At 39.2% G+C, this 22,920-nt stretch overlaps 1 protein-coding gene across 1 annotated transcript; it reads right to left on the minus strand.

Annotated features, from left to right (window-relative positions):
• Positions 1 to 1,743: 1,743 nt before the first annotated feature.
• On the minus strand, positions 1,744 to 9,155 carry LOC139721503 (coiled-coil domain-containing protein 97-like). Its single transcript, XM_071632818.1, has 4 exons — positions 9,124 to 9,155; positions 7,319 to 8,013; positions 3,338 to 3,358; positions 1,744 to 2,343 (listed from the first exon to the last, which is right to left on the minus strand). Exons 2-4 carry the CDS (start codon positions 7,970 to 7,972, stop codon positions 1,930 to 1,932), a joined length of 1,089 nt encoding a protein of 362 aa, XP_071488919.1. The 5' UTR covers positions 7,973 to 8,013; positions 9,124 to 9,155; the 3' UTR covers positions 1,744 to 1,929.
• Between the last annotated feature and the right edge of the window lie 13,765 nt (positions 9,156 to 22,920).

Here is a 22,920-nt window from a genome sequence, read left to right on the forward strand (position 1 = left end):
TTCAAAGCTCCCATGTAGTGCTATCATATAAAGCAAACAGAATCAAAATTGGCTCATAAATGACAGAGAAGTAGCAAATTGAAGATTTTGATCACACACGGACGCACACACGGACACACGGACGGACGGACGGACGGACGGACACACACACGTACGGAGCCCGTTTCATAGTCCCCTGCTCGAACTCGTTCGGCGGGGACAATTATCACTGAATGTACAAAACATTCTTTCAAGTGATTAAATGTAACCCCCAAGATACTATCAGGCGTGAAACGGTAGAATGACCCCCAAGATACAATGTACTATCAGGTGTGAAGCCGTAGAATAATAATAAAAAAACAAATCTGAAAAGTTTTTATCTTTGATTTCTACACAATAAGGCCCACAGATAATTGGGTTTTATGTCTTTAACTCAAAATCCATAAAAGTCTCATATTCACTTACCACATTTGTACATGCATGTGCAGGCCTATACAACTTACAAAGACTTTTTTTTTCTTTCTATCAATTGTTCACACTGCATGCTGTCACTGCAATATTTGTACTTTTTTAGATAGTGCACTCTGACATCATCCCTTTACATTTACTTCCACTTATGCACTATGGCACTCCTCTGGCATTGCGATATACACTGTACATACTTTGGCAGAGGCACTCAATCAGTTATAAGCTTGCACTAAATCACTTACTGTGAATAATTTCAACTGATCACACCTAGTTCCTGACTGCACCATTCACTTTTCATGAAAAAAAAAAGTTGCCATTTCTGTACTTCTTTCCAGAGCTGGCATGGACCACATTTATGAATGTGTGGGATGTTGTAGAAAACAAGTAGAGAATGGTCTGTACTCATGCAGTGGGACTAAATTTTGCATGAGGTGGAAGGGGAGGCGTTTTAAAGGGAAAGCAGAAACAATCTAAAAATTCACCTAAAATCGGCAATCTCAGAGACCTTGTCATAATGGGGTTTCCCTGTACCTTCCCACCTCCCTGGTACAATTGAACAACTCTCCTTCAATACTCTGAAGTCTGGAACATAGCAATGACTATCATATATTTGAAGTGCAGTATATGAGACCTGTCTTGCTATTGTGAGGTTGTGCATTAGGCAAAATAAAATGCACAATATCTGACCAAAGAAGGCTTATTTCAGCTGACTTTACGGTTGATGGCACCAGAAAGGGCACAGCAGTTGTTTTTCGAGGGGAAGAGTTTTGCGGATGCACAAAAAATGAAAAATTAAATGATTAAGAATCTGTGATACATATTTTGATCAAGATCAAGATCAAGATTTTGATTGAAAATCTGTGATTTGTAGACCTATTCACATTACTAGAGGCCAACATGCAATGGATGTTACATATCCTTTAAAACACAGCATCTGATTGGTACTTTAACATGTAGCAGCCATCAAAGTAATATAACTGTGATGTTAAAAGAGTAAAACCCCTCACTCTCACTGGTTCTGTACATTGTATGTCACAAGCTTCACAACTTTTGAAATCAAACAACACAACTTGAATCAGCACAAGTTTGTGCTGATCTTTTTACAGTGTGTTGATCTGGTATTGTTCCTACACTATTTCTACTGAGAAACAAAAGAAAATAAATCTTGTCTTTGGGCCGAATTCTCCTGACAAAAGGGTTTTATTTTGAAGAACCATGCGCTAGCTTTAGTTTAAGATATAACAATTTTGCTGTTATTGTTCCCATCATTTAAAATTGATTTTCTTCTGATATGATTTTAAACACTGGGATTAATCTTGAGACATTTGATGTGTCTTAGAACTTGATTATGGGCTATCATCCAGTCTTTCAAACAGCTGATTGTCCCAAATCACACAGTCCTTGGTGCAAAACAGTATTGGTGTGTTGTTCTTGAGGAGGTAAGACAGTAGACAATCCCTCCTGCCCTATTTCACACCTGAATTACCTTATCACATCTGATTGTGGAGTCCACTTTTCATAATCATCCACATCATTGTCACTGTCTGTTCTTGCACTGCTCAAGACCTGTCTACTGGCTTCCTCCTCCGTATCATGAGGGCTCTCCTCGTCAAAATACTTTTCTTCCTCATCCCAGCCACGTATGGCGAGGGAGTCATACTCCACATTGCTATCAACAGCTCCGTAGTCAAAGTCCTTGTCCTTGCCACTCAAGAACCTCTCCCTCATGTGGCTGAGGAATTCCTCTCTCAGCAAGGCCTTCTCTTCCTCAGTGGCTGGAGTCGGTTGCCGATGGCAACTGGAAGATGCACCACCCTCATCCATGGCCTCCTCTTCATCATCTTCACTGCTGTCCTCATCTACCTCTCTCGGGGATTTGTTCTTTGTGCGCAGAATCTTTTGTCCTATGGGAGACAAATTTATCAAACAAATTACTGACACATCACTAATAATCATGTGTAACACTTACTGCACAATAGTTCATGTCCAACATTTGGCCTTCTTTACACAGTATGCACTATTTTCACTTACTGGAAAGGCAGAAATTTATGGTGTAACTAACTATGGTGATACATGAATAAGTTTCTAGCAACATCATAGTTTCTTGTGACTTAATATTTATGTTGCCACCCTTGACAAGACATCATTGTATGGCAAAAGAATTAATATGCTGCTGTACATTCAATCGTATCCGGGCACTTACCCCCTGGGCAACTACCCTCCGGATAACTACCACCCGGATAATTACCCCCCAGGTCTATTCCCCCTTAGGGCAACTACCCCCCGGACAACTACCCTCCTAGGGCAATCACCCTCCAGGGCCATTACCCCCTAGGACAACTACCACCCGGTCATCTACCCTCCTAGGGCAACTACCCCCAAGGGCAATTACCCCTAGGACATCTACCCCCTGGATAACTACCCCCTGGGTAACTACCCCCTGGATGACTACCCCCCGGATAACTACCCCCCAGATAACTACCACCCGGATAACTACCCCCTGGATAACTACCCCCCGGATAACTACCCCCTGGATAACTACCCCCCGGAGAACTACCCCCTGGATAACTACCCCCCGGAGAACTACCCCCTGGGTAACTATACCCCCGGAGATCTACCCCCCGGATAACTACCCCCCGGATAACTACCCCCCGGATAACTACCCCCCGGATAACTACCCCCAGGATAACTACCACCCGGATAATTACTCCCCGGATAACTACCCCCAGGATAACTACCACCCGGATTACTACCCCCCCCCCCCTTTAACCATACCCCGAACCCCCCCCCCCCCCCCCGCCCCCTCCTGATACTTACCTACTGGACAACCCTCCCTCCCCGCCCCCCGAAAGTTACCACCCGTCGTATATTTTCCATAAGTTCATAACACCATATCAGAAGATGCACCTTTCTCTTACACTGTCATCACTCTTTTGGCTTGTCATTTATTTTCTACCGTTATAACACATGATAGACGATAAACATAAGAAAAGGAGAGTTGATTTCACTGCAATTCATATTCCCTTAACATTAGCGAGGGACTCTTCGATATAAAGCCATAATTTTTGATAGGATCCGGGCACGGTTTTATGAAAGTTATCAGTCCTGACAAGCTGTCAGTTCCACACAATTACCAATCGTTGTAGGTCGATCAAAGCAGGTCCATGGTAACAAGTCAGTGACTCGAGCTTATCAATCAAGCAGAACCCATGGTTTTATTGAAATTATTAGAGACTAACAAGATATCATAACTGGCAACTTTTATCAAAAGGTGCCCTAATCTGTCCTGAGAGTAAGATTACAGCTTGTTTTACATACAAGTAGAATTGTGCTAGTTTTCAAATTAAATGTTCTCGACACTTTAAGAGGAAATCCAGTTTAAATATAAGTTAGTCTCATTAGAAAGAGTAAAATATTACGAGTTTAACGGTATTTCTTTTTTTTTTTTTTTACAAAACACCCCTAGTTGTTAACGAAGTCTTTTGTCCTGCACCCTCTTTTTGAATAGATCTAGGGAGAGTTGTAGTTGACAGAATCCTTTTTACATTATAGGGCTGCTCTGTTTTATCCCGGCCATTTCAAGAGTATTTTTTTTTCAAAAAATTGAATCCTTCTTGGAATAACATGCTCTTTAATATTTCGTAAGGGGTTTCTAATTATCTCACCCAAAAGATGTTTAAAACCTGAAGTTAGGTCTCGACCAAAACCAGACGATATGAAAAAATGTTTTTTTTTTTTTTCCAATTCAAATAGCAAACGTGTTCGAAAATAACAATGAGAAACGTAATTTTCTGGGGGAGAGTTATTGTAAGAGGGGTGATTGTTTGGAGCCTAATTTTAATAAGGAGTAATTGTCAAGGGAGGTAATGCTCTGCAGTGATCATACCAAGGAGGTGACAATCTCTTCCCACATCCTTGATATACTAGTTGTTAATATGCCCAATAATGCAGTAGGGCAATTCTGAAATGAGCGTTAACGGTATAACAGTAAAATAGTTACAAAATTGATGAAACAATGCAAAGAAAGCAAATTAAGACAGAGACGAAGTACACAAATAAAGATACAGTGCACTCCCGTTACAACGAACACGGTTATAACGAAATTTCGTTATAACGAAGCAAAACTTCTGGTCCCAAAATTATCGCCATTAAAGTCTATGGTACAAAATTCGCTTATAACGAAGACGGTTATAACAAAATTTTCGTTATCACGAAGTCTTTTCTGAGCGCCACTGACAAAGAAAAAACAAAAGAAATGCGCTCCGTTATAACGAAATGCGGATCGCATTCGAAAATGCGTAGCGGAACAAGCATTATTAAAGCGTCTCTGCATGAGCGAACGCATCATTGAATGTTCACTCCGTGTATCACGCAAAGTTTCCGAGGGGAACTTGCGTTGTTGTAATAAAATAATTTGAATTCAGATAAGGTTTGTTTCATTGTTCCGAAGTCCTTTAATACAAAACACACAGATTCTGATACAACTAAATGTCCGTTAGTTCGGAAATGAAAGAGGGTTTGTTATTAAGCACATTTTGGCGTTATTCCAAAGGTTCGTTAATTCGATAATAAAATATGGTCCTTATTCTTATTGTTATACGGTTCGTTAGTCCGAAAATGATAGGAATTCAAAACGTTCGTTAATCGGAACATTACAAAAAGTATCGTTAATCCATGGTAGAAAAAGGAGAGTACACTAACAAAACTTAAGAATTGCAATCTTTATAATCGTCTTAAGATAAATAAATCTTCGAAATAACTAACCTTTCTCATTTTTTTTTTCATTAACAAAATTTCTTCGGAATAACGAACCTTATTTCATTTTCGGATGAAAAAGCCTTCGGAACAACGGACTTTCTGACTATAGTGAACCTTTTTCTTTTTTTGATTTATAAACATTCAGAATGACGAACCTCATTTCATTTTCAGATCAACGAACCTTCGGAAAATGAACAATATATTATTTTGATCTAAATTATGAACTTTCGGAATAATGATTCTGCGGAAATGCGAACCTTCACATAAACAAACCATCGGAATCCCGGGAATGGCGAAACTTCGGAATAAGGAGTCTTCGGAGTAACGTACTTTAGTAAGAAAATAACCTTTGGAATAGCGAACTGTAACCAAATCCTACACCGTCATTTTCTACACATGTGTGACAACACAAACAAGTTTATGCTCTTTTTAAAATATAATATTTAAACGAAATTAAAAAGGTATTCTCCCATTTCACATAGCTTTCCAGCGTATGATGAGGATTCAACAAACAGAATTTTTTATGCGTGGTTTCCTTCTTTTCGTTATACATTGCATATTATATTTGTTCGGTTACAACGAAATTTCGTTAAAACGGAAAAAAAAAAAACTGCCGGTCCTGAGCATTTCGTTTTAACGGGAGTGCACTGCACATGAACACACACGAGATAAATCCCTTGTAATGAGAGAAAGAGGAAAGGTGAGTTATGAATGACAGGAATAGACTACCTTCACGGTGGACAGAGAAAAGCGAGAGGGAAGAGGAAGATGATGGGTCAAAACCAGGGCACGTGAAGCATGAGATATAAGCTCCTCAAAATAAAGAAGTGTTACATGGAGTTGTGGTAAACGATAGTCAATTGTGGTTAAAAAAATATTGCAAAAAGTTTAACTCATTCTGAAGAGTAACATTTCTTCAAAATGTCTTTAGTTCAATGGTAAAGGCATTCAAACTTGAAACTTCTTTTATACTATACTATCAAGAGAAATCCGAAATTTCGGAACAGTAAAAGAAAATACAGATTTACCGAAAATAGTTTGGTTAAAGGCATTGACATTTACTGGATTACCGGGTAGGATATGAAGGGACAGCTTCGTTTTTTTATGAACATAGAGTCAAAATACAGAGGGAGAAATTAAGCTTTTACATAAATTGTCCTAAGTGCAAACAATACAAATCGTAAATCTTTAAGATGTTGTTTTCATAAAATGATGTCCTGGGGGTAATTTTCGTCTTGATAGTTATAGGGGAGGGGGAGTTGTAGGCTTGCTTATCCGGGGTAATCATCCATGGGAAGTTATCGGAGGGTGTAGTTATCGGGTGGAAGTTATCTGGGGTCTAGTTATCGGAGGAGGGGGTAATTAACCTGGGGATAATTATCCTAGTGGTAATTATCGGGGGGGGGGGGGGGGGGGGGGGGGGGTAGTTATCCGGAGGGTAATTATCCGTTGAAGGGGGGGGGGAGGTGATTATCCGGGGGGTAATTATCCGGGGGGTAATTATCCGAGGGGTAATTATCCGGGGGGTAGTTATCCGGGGGGTAGTTATCCTGGGGGTAGTTACCCAGGGGGTAGTTATCCTGGGGGTAGTTACCCAGGGGGTAGTTCTCCGGGGGGTAGTTACCCAGGGGGTAGTTCTCCGGGCGGTAGTTATCCAGGGGGTAGTTCTCCGGGGGGTAGTTACCCAGGGGGTAGTTTTCCGGGGGGTAGTTATCCAGGGGGTAGTTATCCGAGGGGGTAGTTATCCAGGGGTAGTTATCCGAGGGGTAGTTATCCAGGGGGTAGTTTTCCTAAGGGGGAATTGCCCTGGGGGGTGATTGCCCTAGGAGGGTAGTTGTCCGGGGGGTAGTTGTCCTAGGGGGTAATTACCCTGGAGGGTAATTGCCCTTGGAGGGTAGTTGTCCGGGGGGTAGTTGCCCTAGGGGGGAATTGTCCTGGGGGGTAATTATCCGGGTGGTAGTTATCCGGAGGGTGGTTTTCCAGGGGGTACTGTTCCTAGAACCACATTCAATGTACCAGCCAACTTCCCCAAGCTGACATCTGGCTATCAAAAATAAATACCATGTAGTTGAAACATTGACACAATACCTGAAATCTCCATCTCATCATCTGCTTTATCTTCCTCCTCCTCCTCCTCTTCATCCTCATCCTCCTCTTCCTCCTCAGCAGCGTCCTCTAAATCTTGCTGTCTTTTCAGCAATGCCTTTGTTTCCTGCTCAGCTATGAATGTTGTGAGGATTGTTGATAATCTTAAGTCTGAAGGGTCAATCTTTGCCCTTGTGTCATTGAATTCCTCATCTGTCAAATACTGTCCAACAAGTTGTTCATACATCAGAGGATCTCTCGACCGCATCTCGTCATCACTGAAGTACGATCCCTCAATCTCTAGTTTCTTGAGGGCCTCATAGCGTCTGTTCTTTACCAGCACAGAAGCTTTGCCTGCACTCAGTCTCTTTCGAGCTTCCTTCAAATAGAACTGAACCTCATAGACAGCAGACACATGGTCAAAGCAGGGAATGTCATCCTCACAAAGGTATTGATGGAATCTTTCCAGGAAGACGGCAGGATTACGCTTGAACAGGTCTTCCAGAATCTTTTCTCTTTCATGAGTAGGGAGTTCCTCCTCATCAAGCTGCTGATTCTTAATGCGAGCTTTACTCAGTGCAATATTTTCAAACATTCGCTTGGTATCTAATGTTACAGGGTCTGCAGCAACCTCAGTCTTCATGCATTCTTCATTTGCTGTATCCATATCCATGACTGTCATTATACGCTGATTTCTCTTGAGTGCCACTGTCTTCCACAAATCTGTATATGGTATAATCTGTATGAAAGAAAGAAAAGACTGTAGAATGTACAAGGCATGGTCTAGGAAGCATAATGCGCAGCACATGGAGTTGACTTCAGGAAAAGAAAAAATTGATATGTGTGAGGATAATGAAGATAATGATCACTTTGATGAGAAAATAGTAAATATGACATGGCTTCAATGGCGAGGATTCTTTTCAAAATAAAAAGTGAAAGAGCAAAAAGGTACTACAAACTCAAAACGATAGCACACACATTCAGGCCAATGACACTGACAGGTTTGTCTTCTTATTTGACTGTTGAATACCTGCACACCATTTTACTTTCAAAACAATTCAAACATTGAAATGTTATCAGTTTCACTTTCATATTTTCCTTCACAAAAAGAAATTATTTAAATTAATGCCTAGAGTAGCTAGATTACACAATAAACTACAACACTGAAGTTTATATCACGTGACAAGTTCAAATGTAGGCCTATCCCTTTTATCCATAAATTACACTGCACTCTGTGTGAGTGGTATATGAAGACGAAGTCTGAATTCATCCACATAACATGACTCACTCGGTTATTCACACTGCAGACATGCCACATAAAAAGTGGTAACTCTAAAGTCTTCTAGGTGACAATTTTGTCTAGATGCAACTTGACCTCACTACCGTCTCGCGCAATAAGTCGCCTCACTCCACTCTCCAGTTTGTCCTTCTAGAATCATGCTATTCTGATTTAAAACCTGATCCTTGCTGCTAATTTTAAATCATTTCATTCAAAATAACTGTGTTAGTGACAGATTGAACATGCATGAGTGATATACTTGTTCGTTCCAACCATTTGGCATTAGTAACAAAAAAGAAAATGTGGCTAGAAAAGTCTGTGTTGTTTGTTTGAAGGTTGTCCTACTTAGACAGTTTTACACGAAATTATGTGCTGGCTTAATGTAACGCCATTATCAACACATGGGACTGAGGCAGAGGTGATGAGGCCATGTTTACGTTACTTTGATATTTGATAATGATTCATGTGAGACCGTTGAGGATAATTCTCGGTAAAAATACAAGGCTGTACTACGACAGTTGATACCTACCTCGTTACCCCATGCCAAGACTTACAGAAGACGGTGCATGACAAATTGGTGCTTGTTGGCATTCACCACCGCCTAGTATGTTTCCCAGTATGCAGTATTGCAGTACACGTTCATCGTTCACGTTTATGCGACGGTCGACGTTGTACGTACCTGTACCTGTACGGAGAGCTGCGAGAGCGGACCACCTGACTGATCTCGATCCCGAGGGGTGGAATAGAGGGTTGACATCAGTGGGGTTCTGGGACAACTACTGGCACACCCCTTGGACATTTACCCCAGATCCCTGGCTCTATACTATAGTAAGCCTAATCCTAATCCTGAACCTAATCCTAACCCTAACCCCTAATTCTAACCTCAAACCGTAATTATTAACCCTAATCTTTATTCTAACCCTATCACTACTACCGCAGAAGGCCATTTATCCGGGGGTAACTTTGTCCCGGGGGGGGGGGGGGGGGGGGGGGGGGGTAAATTTGCCAGGTGCTACACAAGCGCTTGCCTGATTGTCCATCAGGGCAAGTGAAATTCAAAGTCGGGCAAGTGTTTTGGAACAACGAGAAAAAGAGCTTACCCGATTTCAGCAAGCAAAAAGTTTTGAAGCCACCTTTTTTCCCCCACTTTGTCCTTCTCCAAACCCACGAAGTCAACCATACAGATCGAAGCCCTTACAACACACTGTAATTTCATTTCAGCAACTTTCCAATACATTACGTGGAGAAGCTCAAATGCAATGCAACACCAACACTCGATGGAACCAAGTGTGTTACTCCAATGTGATGATTCCAGATACCTTTTGCAGGGGCTCTTCTCTAGGAGAGATTCTTCTTCCCAGATACGTATGTTATGCAACACCCTGCCGGAATAGAACTAGTTTGTTTGTTTATTTGTTTGTTTGTTTGTTTGTTTGTTTGTTTGTTTGTTCATTTTCCATCTGAGAAGATGGCTGGATAGCCCATATTCAGTTATTCTAAGCTGGTCTTCCATGGGGTCCAGTTGATAGATGCGAGGCGGGACCATTTTACCGGGTTAAACACAGTGCTCTTTGCGATGAATGAATAAAGCGGGATCTTTTAAGTGCATGAGTTCTAACTCTCTCTCAAACACGGGACCTCCATTTTATGTCTCATCCGAGGGCAAGAGTAAAGGGGACAGTATGATTACACACATCATTGCTCAGTGAGACTAGGGGTATCGAACCCGGGTCGCTTGGGGCAAAGGCAGACGCGGGACCGACTGAGTCAACTCATACCGCCCTATCAAATTAGTCACCGCCACCTCTGCAAACCTCTCTAAGCAGGAGGTGCAGAGTGTATCCTGCATGCTTCGTTAATCTGGGAAACATTGTTTTTACCTGTACATAGGAATGACGTAGAAATGTTTTTAAAGTCAACACTGTACATACACCACACCAGACCTGCCAGATAGTACGACTATATACCGTATGTCAAAAAACAAATTGAATAAAATACAACGGGACCTCCCGCAACGATAACTTTAAAAATAGTGAATCAGTCCAAATAGAGTTTCAGGGTATGAAACTATAACTTATTACCTCTATATTACAGAAAACCCTATCCGATTTGCTCAGTGGCCAAAGAAAAATGAGGATCTTTGATGAGCATGTCAGGAATCCCTTCCCTCCAAGTTCTGTCCATCGTGTCCAAGAGCATCCAAGTGGTAAACTTGGGAGAAACAGACCTTGCATGACATGCTTTACAATGATCAACATTTATCTGTGGCAATAATAACTAAATTGAATTGGGTTTTCTGCAAAATGTAGGTAAGATGTTACATTTTAGACCCTGAAATATAATTCAGACAGTTTACTCATTTTCTTTAATTATTATTATTGAAAGTTATCAATGCAGAAATCCGATTGTATTTTTTTTTTTTTTGGGGGGGGGGGAAGACATATTATCATATAATATACACCGGATGATGGATTGAACATTTCAAGAAGAAGAAGAACGTGTGAATCACACATGCACGTGTGCTGTTTTATTCAAATGATGAACCTCGCAGTGATCAGAAACTCAAGTATAATCTGGCTAAATCGACATGCAAATCGAAAGACGGATATTGTTACGAAACACTGGGAAACACAAATTACTAAACTTCTTAACACTGGTTATAATAAGAATATGATGGATTAATCAATACATGATTGATAAGACGTCATCTACTTTTTCTCCGAAAAACACAAAGATGGTTCGATTGACGTTCAGGAGTGATAATGACATAAGCTAGATTACCATGGTTCTTCCCGAAAATAGATTATATTATTATTATTGTTATTATTATCATTATATATATATATATATATATATATATATATATATATATATATATATATATATAATGATAATGATAACAATAATAATAATATAATCTATTTTAGGGAAGAACCATGGTAATCTAGCTTACGTCATTATCACTCCTGAACGTCGATCGAACCATCTTTGTGTTTTTCGGATATATATATATATATATATATATATATATATCATTATTATTATTATTATTATTATCATTATTATATATACAGTTTTGTCTGAATCAAAATAATGATACCAGTATGAAAGGAAACGTGGGAAAATCACGAGACATAGAGAAATATAAATAGCAATAACAGTATACCAGGTACATCCAAAAATTATGAACACAGTATGCAATACAGTAAGTGAAAGAGATACAAGGAAATGGAGACGGGAGTGGGGAGGGAGAGGGAGAATCAAGCAGACGATGTCAGAAAGAAATAAAGGAAGAAAGAAGAAGAAGAAAATAATAATACCCGTTTGTTTCCCACATACGAGGTTGTCTACGTGTTTTCTTTGCATGACGCGGCGTCTGACATGACTTCGGCCTCAATTCCGCAGCATTGCATTCATGCATGTTGCACTGAGGTTGAAACGATTAATGTTGTGATATTATTTGATGAATTATCAAGGCTGACATGAGACCTTTTAATTCATAACCACTCTCTTGCACACACACACACACACACACACACACACACACACACACACACACACACACATACCCACGCGATCCTCATTTTAATTAGAGGGGCGCTAATCAACGATTATGACGCAGGTAAGGAGCGGGAGGATTCTATGTTGTGGCTGTATTTAAAGGCAATGCATAAAAATAGCTATGACCAATATAACGTTCAAGTCAGGCTCGAATAAAAAGAATGTCCTTTCGTTAAAAAAAGGTGCAAATCCGAAACTAGGTATAGATAATAATGGACCATGAACCCGTAGAGAGACAAAGTACATTAATATTGGTGTGCGCGACATTGTTTTTTTTTTCATCTTTGTTTAAAGAAACTACTGAGTATAATATGGTATACACGCACGCGCGCGTTTTTGTTTTTTCAATAATACTCATCTTTACATCAGACTGCTTGCAGTCATTATCTTCAAATGTCTTAAAATATGTAGTAAATGTCTTTGTTTTATTTGTCATTGGTTTCTGTCAAGGGGAATCTGATTCACTATTTTGAGATTAAATCAAGGCAAATAAAAAAAAAAACAATAATGATAATATTCCCTGTTACTGCACTCGATTACCCAAATGATTATATCCAATACATATTTACCGATTTCACATTAAACTGAATACATTTTCCATACTGTTAATCGTAACATTTTGAACCCCTCAGGAAAAAGAAAGACTGATAAATGTTACTTAGTTATATCTGTATCATCACTGTTACCACAAATACACCAATTTCTTTGGCAAAGCAAGTGCAGTGAAGGTGAATAAACAAAGTCATATTATCATATCACAAAATTTGATCGTGCATGACGTCGACTGCATTAGTACGGTTAGGCATTTGTAGTGCATGTCCATAGTTAATGCGTGATAGAGCATGCACCGGATTTGACAGTATGTAGGATGATTCCCAAGGAATAGTGCACGACCAAGTCCATACATTAGTGGCGCACCCAATGTCACGTGATCATCGATGTACCGTCAACCAGTCACGCGTCATCATGTTAGCTTCATATTATTTACTCATCAAGAATTAAAAGGTCATGATCTTAGGCACTGAACGACAGCATCATCATCATAATTATTTATGAAGAGTTTCATTGCGAAATGGGCAAAGCGCCATTTTTAAACATTTTAAAGTTATGTGTCCATCGTCAGACAGAACAGAATAAAACCGTTCCAATGAGAGCTCACTAGTCTTGTAACATATTACACGCAATATTCCAGTGAGTTATGATTGAAAATATATCATTAGCAGCTTTAATCACAAATATTTCAACTAAACAAGAATGGGGTTAGCTCGTTTTGCAATAAAACTCTTCATATCAACAACAGAAAAACTGAATTCTTCCTTTCCCCACTCCACCCCCCCCCCCCCTGTCTTATCATGATTACTACACAGGCGTAATATGATCACCGTTTCGTAAATACAAGTTGCTTGCGAGTATATTTCGACTCGACGGATGCCTCTGCATTGGACCTTATGAGTGCGCAATTTTCTCCTTCCTCTTCTTTTTTTTTTCTTTTTAAATCGTGCGTTGTGAGATGCACACAGTAATTGTCAGTAGTTACGGGGAACAGTCAGTTTGCTAGTTAGCATGATGATCACAGCCTATATAGCGGTCTGAACTGCCATCTTCTGTTGTTCCACGACTCGGCCTCAGCCAACATAACACGCGCTATTCCGTTCGCGTTCTTGACCCGGTGTGCGCGTAGCGGGGGCGGGGATTCTGGCGGAGAAATGGAGCCAACATTCGGGTTACTGAAACCTGGTTTGTGGTCAGGAAGAGGGGGCAAACCACAAGTAGGTTGGCGGGAAACCATATTTTTGTTGTCCTCGGTCGAATGCGTGGTAACAGCAAGGTGTTCAGAGTTTCCTCTGTCTACATGCAAGAGTTGTCCTTCATTTCGACGTGTATGCTCTTCAGTGAAGCAGACGGCAGACTTACTATTTGTACTGGTAGATGCCGATGGTCTAACTTCACCTCGAGGTCGTTTTACATTCAGATTTTTGAATTTCGGCAGTAGATTTGATGGCTCGAGTGTCTTATGGATATTTCCTTCACCGGAACGAAGTTCTGTCTTGAACCAATCGCTCCTTCGAAAACCTATGTCACAATCTACTGAAGATGGCCCCCTTTTATTTGTAAGCATTCCACTTCCAAACGAGTTCCTCTTCTCGGCATTGCGAGATTTGTGGATTAAGTCTTCTGAACACGATTTCTTGGAGTTGATTCTCCTTAAAAAGCCTCTTACCTCCCTGATCTCGTCCCGATGTGTTTCCAAATTTCGCCGCATCTCACGTTGTAGAGACTTTGTTTTAGAAACCAGACGACTCTCCTCCATGTCGTTTAGACGGAGCGCCCTCTGGTATCGCAGGGAATAAAGGGATGGCTTCTCGCGCTTCTGGGATTTTGAAGCGTCAGCCACATCTTCCATGAACGATGAAAAGCAGGAAATTACGACGGAGGTATTGCCGATATAAAAATCCATTTTCTCGATGAAGTGAAGATAATGCACGAACAAGAACATATAAACAAACACAGTAGCAGGAAGACAAGAATTATAATCCCAACACCTCGAAAGGGTAGCCTACTTGCTAACTGTCAGCCATGACTGAATTGTCGGGAGGAAAACGCCAAGAAAAACATTTATCTTATATCCCGTTACAACTGCCGCCTGAATACTCTCACAATGTCGACGAAATTAGTCTTTAAAGTCACCTTGAAATGGACCAAAAGTTGTGCCTTAGACTTCCTACTCAGGAAAATCCATCAATCAACACCAATATAAGAAATAAGTATATAACGTAAAAACAATCACTGCCAGGTATTTATACCCCATCCCTCCATGACGGGTATTTATACTTTAATAATAAACTTGTCTTTCACTCATACAACTGTTTCTTTCTCCGTAACATGGCCTACTTCTCTAACTTTATCGGCTCGGTACATTTTCTTCCAATTGACTGGTATATATGCATATCGTATATTCTATTTAGGGCCTATTCACGCTACAGGAGCCCTGTATCTGCACGAGCACTGCTTTCCACGGGGTTTCCACCATGTCATATTCTGTGTTATATTTTACTTTATGCACCCGACTGTGGATGTAATTAATTACCGGTATGATCTTGTATATTGTTTTTCTGATTTTGTAGAGTATTAGAGGGAAATGAATTTATTGGACTTAATTGAATTAATCGATAGAAAATAATATCAAGATATGGCTGAGACACGATATAATTTCATTTAAGTAATTGCTATTAAAGCATAACCCTAAATTTGTGACCTCAAGTTCTTAACAAAATTAATGAGAGACTTTCTCCGTAAACTCCATATCATAAACATGCAATAATCTTTGTCCATTATTTCAGCAATAATTATGACACGATACTATAGAGAAAACTGGAGTTTTTCAGTTGGCAATGTAATACGGCAAGTGTTTTATGGTTCATTATATTTCTGGTTCTCTCGATTAATCCGTGGGAGGCATCTGGAGCTTACTGGTTAAGTCTCCCAAGTTGGCATGTGGAGAATGTCGAGCGACGCGCCACGTTTCCCGCTCGTCTCTCCGGACCAGTGAAGAGCAGCCACCCGTTAGTACACCGGAATCGATACCAGGTTACCTAGGGATAATGATGTTCATTCCGTCTTACCATACGTGACGGAAGTTGAGCTAGCTTGTAGGTTGCCATCCATTATAATTTAGGTCGCCAATTGATGTCATTGGCTAGAGCGCGAAATCCGAACAAACATAACATTCACTGTTCACATAGGAATCAATTAAAGGATTGCTGCAACGTCTATACTCCCCCTTCATGTACTAAGTACCATTAATTCTTCCCCGAACAAGATCGAAGTACAAATAACACAACAATTATGTCTAAACTACTTTTCCCCTTCCCACATATCTCGAAAGGAATTCAAAAGCATAATGATCAACATGAAAGGCGCACATACAACAACAACAAAAAAAAAAACATTCAATAACAAAAATCACAGGTACATACAGTAAAAGATAACTTCAACTTAACTCTCAATGACCACTATAGTTATGCTGTACAAAATTGTCAAATTCATGGAAGAAAAAAAAAAAAACCCAACTAGAAATGTCGCGACTGGCATGCCTCCGCCATAATGCGATGGTTCTCCAAATAGGTCTATAACTTATGATATATATGTCTTGACCATGTGATATGACAAGTTTCACATATTAAGTGGCAAAAAATTATAATGACATGTTTATCAGAAATGTGTTGAGTGTTTACTTTCCTTGAACTGAGTTCCATTTGGATGGATGGCTAAATTGTTTAAGAGAGCAGGTCAAAATATGGGGAAAATTGTGATATTAATATAAATTTTTTTTTCTTCTTGACGTTTGACCCCATGACCAAAATCTTCCCCTACAAAATCACTGTGCAAATATGCATGCATAGGCCTATATACACTACCTAATTTCATTCAAGTGCATGCATTGAGTAGTCATCAAGGTATGGAGAAATAGTTTCATTTCAGAATTGAATAGTAGAATTTTGTCATTAAAAACCAACCTTTCAGCCTAGACCTTAGATCTCTGACCCCAAAAGTCCCAAAAGATCACCGTCAAGCAGTATATGCACATGCCCTAAGTCTCATGAATATACCTTGAGCCATTTCTGAGATGTATGGAGAACAAAAAAAATTTGAGCACATTTCACTTGACCTTTGACCAATGACCTCATGGCCCACAACTTTCCCTTGATAATCTTTATCTAGTAATGGATGTATACACTACATTTCAAGAAAAAAGTGAGGCACTGCATAGATACGCCAATGAAATAGTGAAATTTAAAGAATTTGACTTTGAACTTTGACCTTAAGCATGTGCAACCAAAAGTTGATGGGCACAACTTTGTCCACTTATACACACATATGCATAATTTCATTCTGAAATCTCTAAAAGATCTTAAGTTACGCTGTCCACAAAAATGATTACAAAGAACAGACGGAAGGTAAGAAGGAAGGATGGATGGACAGACAGACTACCCGAAAACATGTCTCCGGCGACACTTTGTGGCAGAGGCATAAAAATTCATATGGCTAATTCAAGTCCTGTGTATACAGCTGTATTTACAAATGCATGACAACATTCCTCTTGATATTTCTTTGTTCTTTGTCTGTGGTTGGAAAGCTATTCACTCTCCCAACACACACACACACACACATATACATACACACACACACCCAAATACATACATACAAATGCGAAAATAGTTCACACAGTTATACTTGTAATTAGTCTTCTCTTTCAAACATCTATTGATGCCTGTCTGAACACACCTACTGTTTGAATCATAGTTTCTCCCCCCCCCCCCAAAAAAAAAAAATAAAAAAATAAAATAATAATAATAATGATAAAGGAGTGCACGTTGATGTTAAGAAGTTACACATGGAGGCTTGAGTTTGTTATCAATGCAACAAGAGTCTTTTATTGCACTTATAGTACTGCCCAAAGCAATTTCTAATAGTTTTACAAACAAACATGAGTATGTGTCAGATAAAAACAAGGCAGATCAGTAGTGGAAAGCTAAAAAGCTCATACAATTCAATTTCTCATGCCAGAATGTGAACACCAAAATAACAAAATTAAGAAGAATGATGCAGAAACTGTAGAATGATACAGGTGACAACTACAATCAATAAGTGTAATTGCAAATATACAAATCAAACACACTTCTTCAGTCTTACCTTAGGCTTTGAACAATGCTATTTCAGCATGAAAGGTCATGACCTCAGTAGCTAACAGCTTAACACAGAGAGTATCTGAAGATGAATTCATACCATTACAGTAGCTGTAGGATCATCTTCATCAAGTGATGACTAGATTCATGTATTGTTGGGACTTGAAACAAATTGTCAGTACATGCGATGCACGGTTAGCATTTGAGCTATAACTGACATCACCCAACAAGCTCATATAACTCGTAAAAAAAGGCAAATTCTTGAGTTTCAGTTTAATACCTAAATTACAACAAAACAAGCATATAAACACAACAAAAAACACATTGCATCTTCATCAAGTTCATTTCATCAGTTATAAGGCAAGCAAGAGTTCACTTTGCATATAGCCTAGACATTATACACCTTCAGATGTGTTCCGAGTATGAAATTACTTTCGATGAGCCAAAGGTTCAACTACAACAAAATACAATCATGTTACTTTTGGTTCAGCGATGAAAAAACTGTCTTGGGGCAAATTGTGTTCAGTGACACAGAGTCCACTCACGTACATCATGCAGACTCGTGCTAAATCATTTGAAATGTGACAATACCAAAGCAGGCCTTTGTAGGAACATATTTGTGAAGTTGTTGACATATTTTTGCATTTGTTTATTGAGATGTCAGACATCAAACACCGTTTCATTGACGTGATAGAGATTGTGTTATTTATGAGTACTATGTCAATTTACAGATGGCACTTGTGTTCTGCCCTGTAGGCATAGGATCAGGTGACGAGCAGAAACACACACTGTATTTAGCACCTCAATATCATTATCAGCCTTGAGTTTCTTTAAACTATGAAAATACACTGTAAATCAGCACACTGTTTAAATACACAAAATTTGGTACAAAAAATACTTAATATTTTTAAACACTGTTGCATACACGTGCCTGTGATACACACAGTCTGCAGCAACAAAACCTTAAATTACAGACTTTGTAATACAAACCAGATTCATGTAAAATTATTTATGAAACATAGTATAAGATCAAGTATTTACACAAGCATGCAGGATGATCTCACTGTTGATAAGAAAGTTTATACACACTTCACTATGTACACAAGTTTCTGACAATGTATTCATTACTAATGTCCTTCTCAAAGGGCAAGAGCTGAATTACCCTATCAACACAGGGAAATAACTGCAGAAACATCTTATACTCTAAAGAGAAAGGAGTAGCTGAAGACCTTTATATACAGTATGTAATTAGATTTGAAAACTGAATGAAAGTTGTACTGATAGGTAATGGATCTGTGGGAAGGACACTTTAACTAAGACAATGAGCAATGCCAATCAAGACAGCTAAACAGACTTTCAAATGTTTCCTGAGCAGCAGAAATTCCACTCTTTTTCAATCTTTTAATCCTAAACCTGTACAATATAAAACTACATCAATCAAAGAAGAAACCACCACTCAACTATACAAATTTAGGAGAAGAACGCCATTACAGTAAGAAGAGTACTCTTTCTACTCAGTACAGCTTGTTACCAAAAGAGTGCCATCAGAACACTCACGACATGAATGACCTCTAGGGGAATCAAATCATGATGATGATGGAGATGACAAATCTTTGTAACATGGGAAAGATTCTAATAGTAACTCATGTGATTTCCCATTTCCAATGAATATGAAATCTTTATGCTGGCACATTCCCTAAATTAGATATTAACAAATAAGTCATTTCTTAGCACTTCTTTTCTATATCCACTTAAATTTACAAAATACTTCATAAACTGCAGAGATTTAAAGGATTGGTGATACATTTGTACAAGGCTCGACATTGGTAGTGGTCTGGTGGCTCAGGGCCACAAAAAAATGGTGTTGGGCCACCAAATTTGTCTTTTGGTGGCCCAATCTGGCAACTAAGATTCTAAATGGACGGTTATTTTTGCTTTTTTTGGGGGGGGGGGCACCTATGTCTTTCTTGGGCCACCAAAATTTCAGATTTTAGTGGTCTGAGGGGGCCACTAGACAAACAAGAGACCCGGGGGTCACGCGCTCACCTGAGTATCGCAAGTTCACCTTCCATGCATTCTTGCAGACTCTTACCTGAGAACATTGGAAACTTATGGTGGGGGTAGCTTTGAGAATGGGGGGCATGGTGTCCATTTAAATATATATTCCATCACACTGGTAAAAATACCTGCAAAGTACACTGTACTTTATAGAACGTTGGATTATGCAGCTTGGGAAAACGACTTAAAGCCCTATCACTTCTGATTAGAACTAGAGAAAAATATTATTTAATATTCATTAATTTAGGAGGTTTGGACCCCCTGGGGTCCCCAAGGAAAGCATGGTGCCCATTATGTTGTTTTCAGCAAGAAGATGAAAATTTAGGCCTGCATTTGGACCCCCCCCCCCCCCAAATCCAATCCCGTTTCCTTGGGTATTACAGGGGTGGGGGGGGGGGGGGGGGGGAGGGCACCCCTGATTCTCCCATGAACAAACTTGAAACAACAGTCATCAATATACTGACTCCTTGTATTAACTTGGCTCATCACTTCCAGTTCTAGAGAAAATCTATAAAGATTCCTGACAGGAGGGGGGGGGTCCCCTGAGGTCCCCCAGGTGGGGCATGGTGCCCATTTGATGGAATTGAGATTCTATCCCCCTAGAGATGCTATCTGCCAAGTTTGGTGAAAATCAGCAATAGGGTTTTCAAGAAAAAGATGAAAATTTACAATTTCGGTCCAAATTTAGGCCCCCTGGGGCTCTCCAGTTGGGGCATGGTGCCCATTTGATGGGAATGAGATTCTTTCCCCCTAGGGATGCTATGTGCCAACTTTTGTGAAAATTCATAATGGCATTTTCAAGAAAAAGATGAAAATGTACAATTTAGGCCACATTAGGACCCCTCCCACCCCCAACCCTCCCCCTCCCCTGGGTCCCAAGGGGGGCACCCCTGATTCCGCCATGAACAAATTGAAACTACAGTCATCAATGTACTTATTCATAGTATCAACTTAGCTCTATCAGTTCTGGTTCTAGAGAAGAAGATTTTTTAAAGATTCCTTAATTTTGGGGGGGTTTGGGCCCCTCTGGGGGCCCCCCAGGTGGAGTATGGTGCCCACTTGAACAAATTGAGATCCTATCCCCCTAGGGATGCTACCTGCCAAGTTTGGTGAAAATTGGTCGAGGGGTTCTCAAGAAGAAGATGAAAATGTAAAAGTTCACGCACGATGGACGACGGACGCCGGACGACGGACAACGCACGACGGACGCCGGATGCCGGACGAAGAGCGATCGCAATAGCTCACTTGAGCCTTCGGCTTAGGTGAGCTAAAAAGTTAGTGTCAAGCCCTGATATACGTACAGTATATCTATAATTTGGAGTTTTTTGCAATTTGCAATCACAACACAACACAATACATTTAGTTTAAAATGATAAAATTTTAGTGTCTTTTGACAGTAAGGCAAGAATTTGGAACAGTGAACATATTGTACTCACATACCTCGCCCTTAATAGACTATAGTAAAAGATGTGTGCTGTCTTTAATAGACATAATTATTACCATACTCATTAGCTTAAATCTCAACCTAAATCAACATCAATATTCTATATCATGCTTTAAAACTGCATTTCATATCTGTCTATTCTTCTTTTATTAAAACTTAACTGAAGAGCATCTTTTTCTGGGTAACCAAATGTACCCCCCCCAAAAAAAAAAAAAAAAAAAAAAAAAAGGGAGAAGAAGAAGTAAAAAAAAAAAACCATCCCGAAATAATCAAGTCATCAAATAAACATACAAAACAGCAATGACCAAATAAATATATTTGTAAGGTACCAGTACAATCAAGATATTTTCAGCCAATTACTGGATCATAAATATAATGTTGTAATATGTCATACATCAAAATACACACTTCTATACCAAAAGATAGAAAAATATTTTGCTTCACAGCATCACAGCCATGTTGACTGTAGGTACTGCTTATCACAACACATGAATGCTATCACGATACTTACACAACATACATAGAGACTGAGAAAAAAAGAGCGAAAAAAAGTAATATTTCAGTTAAAATTCTTCAAAGTGCATTGCATTAAGGAAGTGACATTATGCAAACGACAACACAAAATCCTTCAGCCCTTTGCATATCACATGCATTAAATTGCTTACAACACATGCAAGCTTTGCATTTTTCAAGAACTAATACTATTTTGAATAATTTAAATGTAATAAAAATCACCACTATCAAGAAAAACCAATCCCCTTAAAAAATCATAAAAGAGAAAATAAATACACACAGTAACAGTAGTTTACAGGCAGAAACAATTTCATGCCATATTAGCAAACAATTATGTATCATTTCAATGGCAGCAGTCATTTTTACTGAAGTAAACTGGTATAAAAAGCAACAAATTTTTATTGAGCTTGGTTGAAAAACTCTTTGATATCACAAAATATAGCTGCAACATCACGAAAAATTGAAATATGCCAAAAATAATACATTGGACCTGATATCCTCAATGTAAAAGGTATAACAACTGTTGCAGATAATTGCTAAAACTGCAATACTTTGGGCAAACCGTAAGTAACAGACTGCATAATTCACCCTCAATTCCTTGCAAGAGGGCACGAAAGCTGTCCAAAAAAACAGAAATGATTTCCACACGAGACAAATAAATTGCTGTATATCTAGGAAACAATCAAAGCCTCTTGAGATGACAGTAATGTAAAAACAATTTGGCAACACCAATGAGGCACTGCCAGTTTTCTTTTAACCAAGTTACTAAAAGGCCAGGTTGGAATAGCTCTTAATGCTTGAATGATGCAGTTTAAATCATTATATGAGCATTCAAAGACTGCTGGATATAAACATTATCTGTTTGGTTTTTCTTGGTGTCCATTTATCCCAGAGTATTGTGAAATTATTTTAACATCTTCATCTAACAGCATACTTATGACAGAAAAGGAATATCATTCTTATTATTTTCATTTTTTTTCAAAGAAAAATTTTATATCTAGAATTCCATCAGTACTGCTTCAGGAATCAGAATAATTCAGCCCTAATGTGTCCCAGAAGAAAGTTTTGAAATAAGGTATATTAGATGC

This window comes from Diadema antillarum, unplaced genomic scaffold, assembly GCF_040938485.1.
Source record: "Diadema antillarum isolate AM-2024a unplaced genomic scaffold, OU_Dant_1.0 scf00000145, whole genome shotgun sequence".
NCBI lineage: Eukaryota > Metazoa > Echinodermata > Echinoidea > Diadematoida > Diadematidae > Diadema > Diadema antillarum.

Coding starts and splice junctions, on each gene's coding strand:
- LOC139721503 (XM_071632818.1), bottom strand. CDS start 7,972: ATGACAGTCATGGATATGGATACAGCAAATGAAGAATGCATGAAGACT. Junction 3,359..7,318: donor AGGAGGAGGAGGAAGATAAA/GCAGATGATGAG, acceptor ACAGTGTAAGAG/AAAGGTGCATCTTCTGATAT. Junction 2,344..3,337: donor AAGGTGCATCTTCTGATATG/GTGTTATGAACT, acceptor ATAGGACAAAAG/ATTCTGCGCACAAAGAACAA.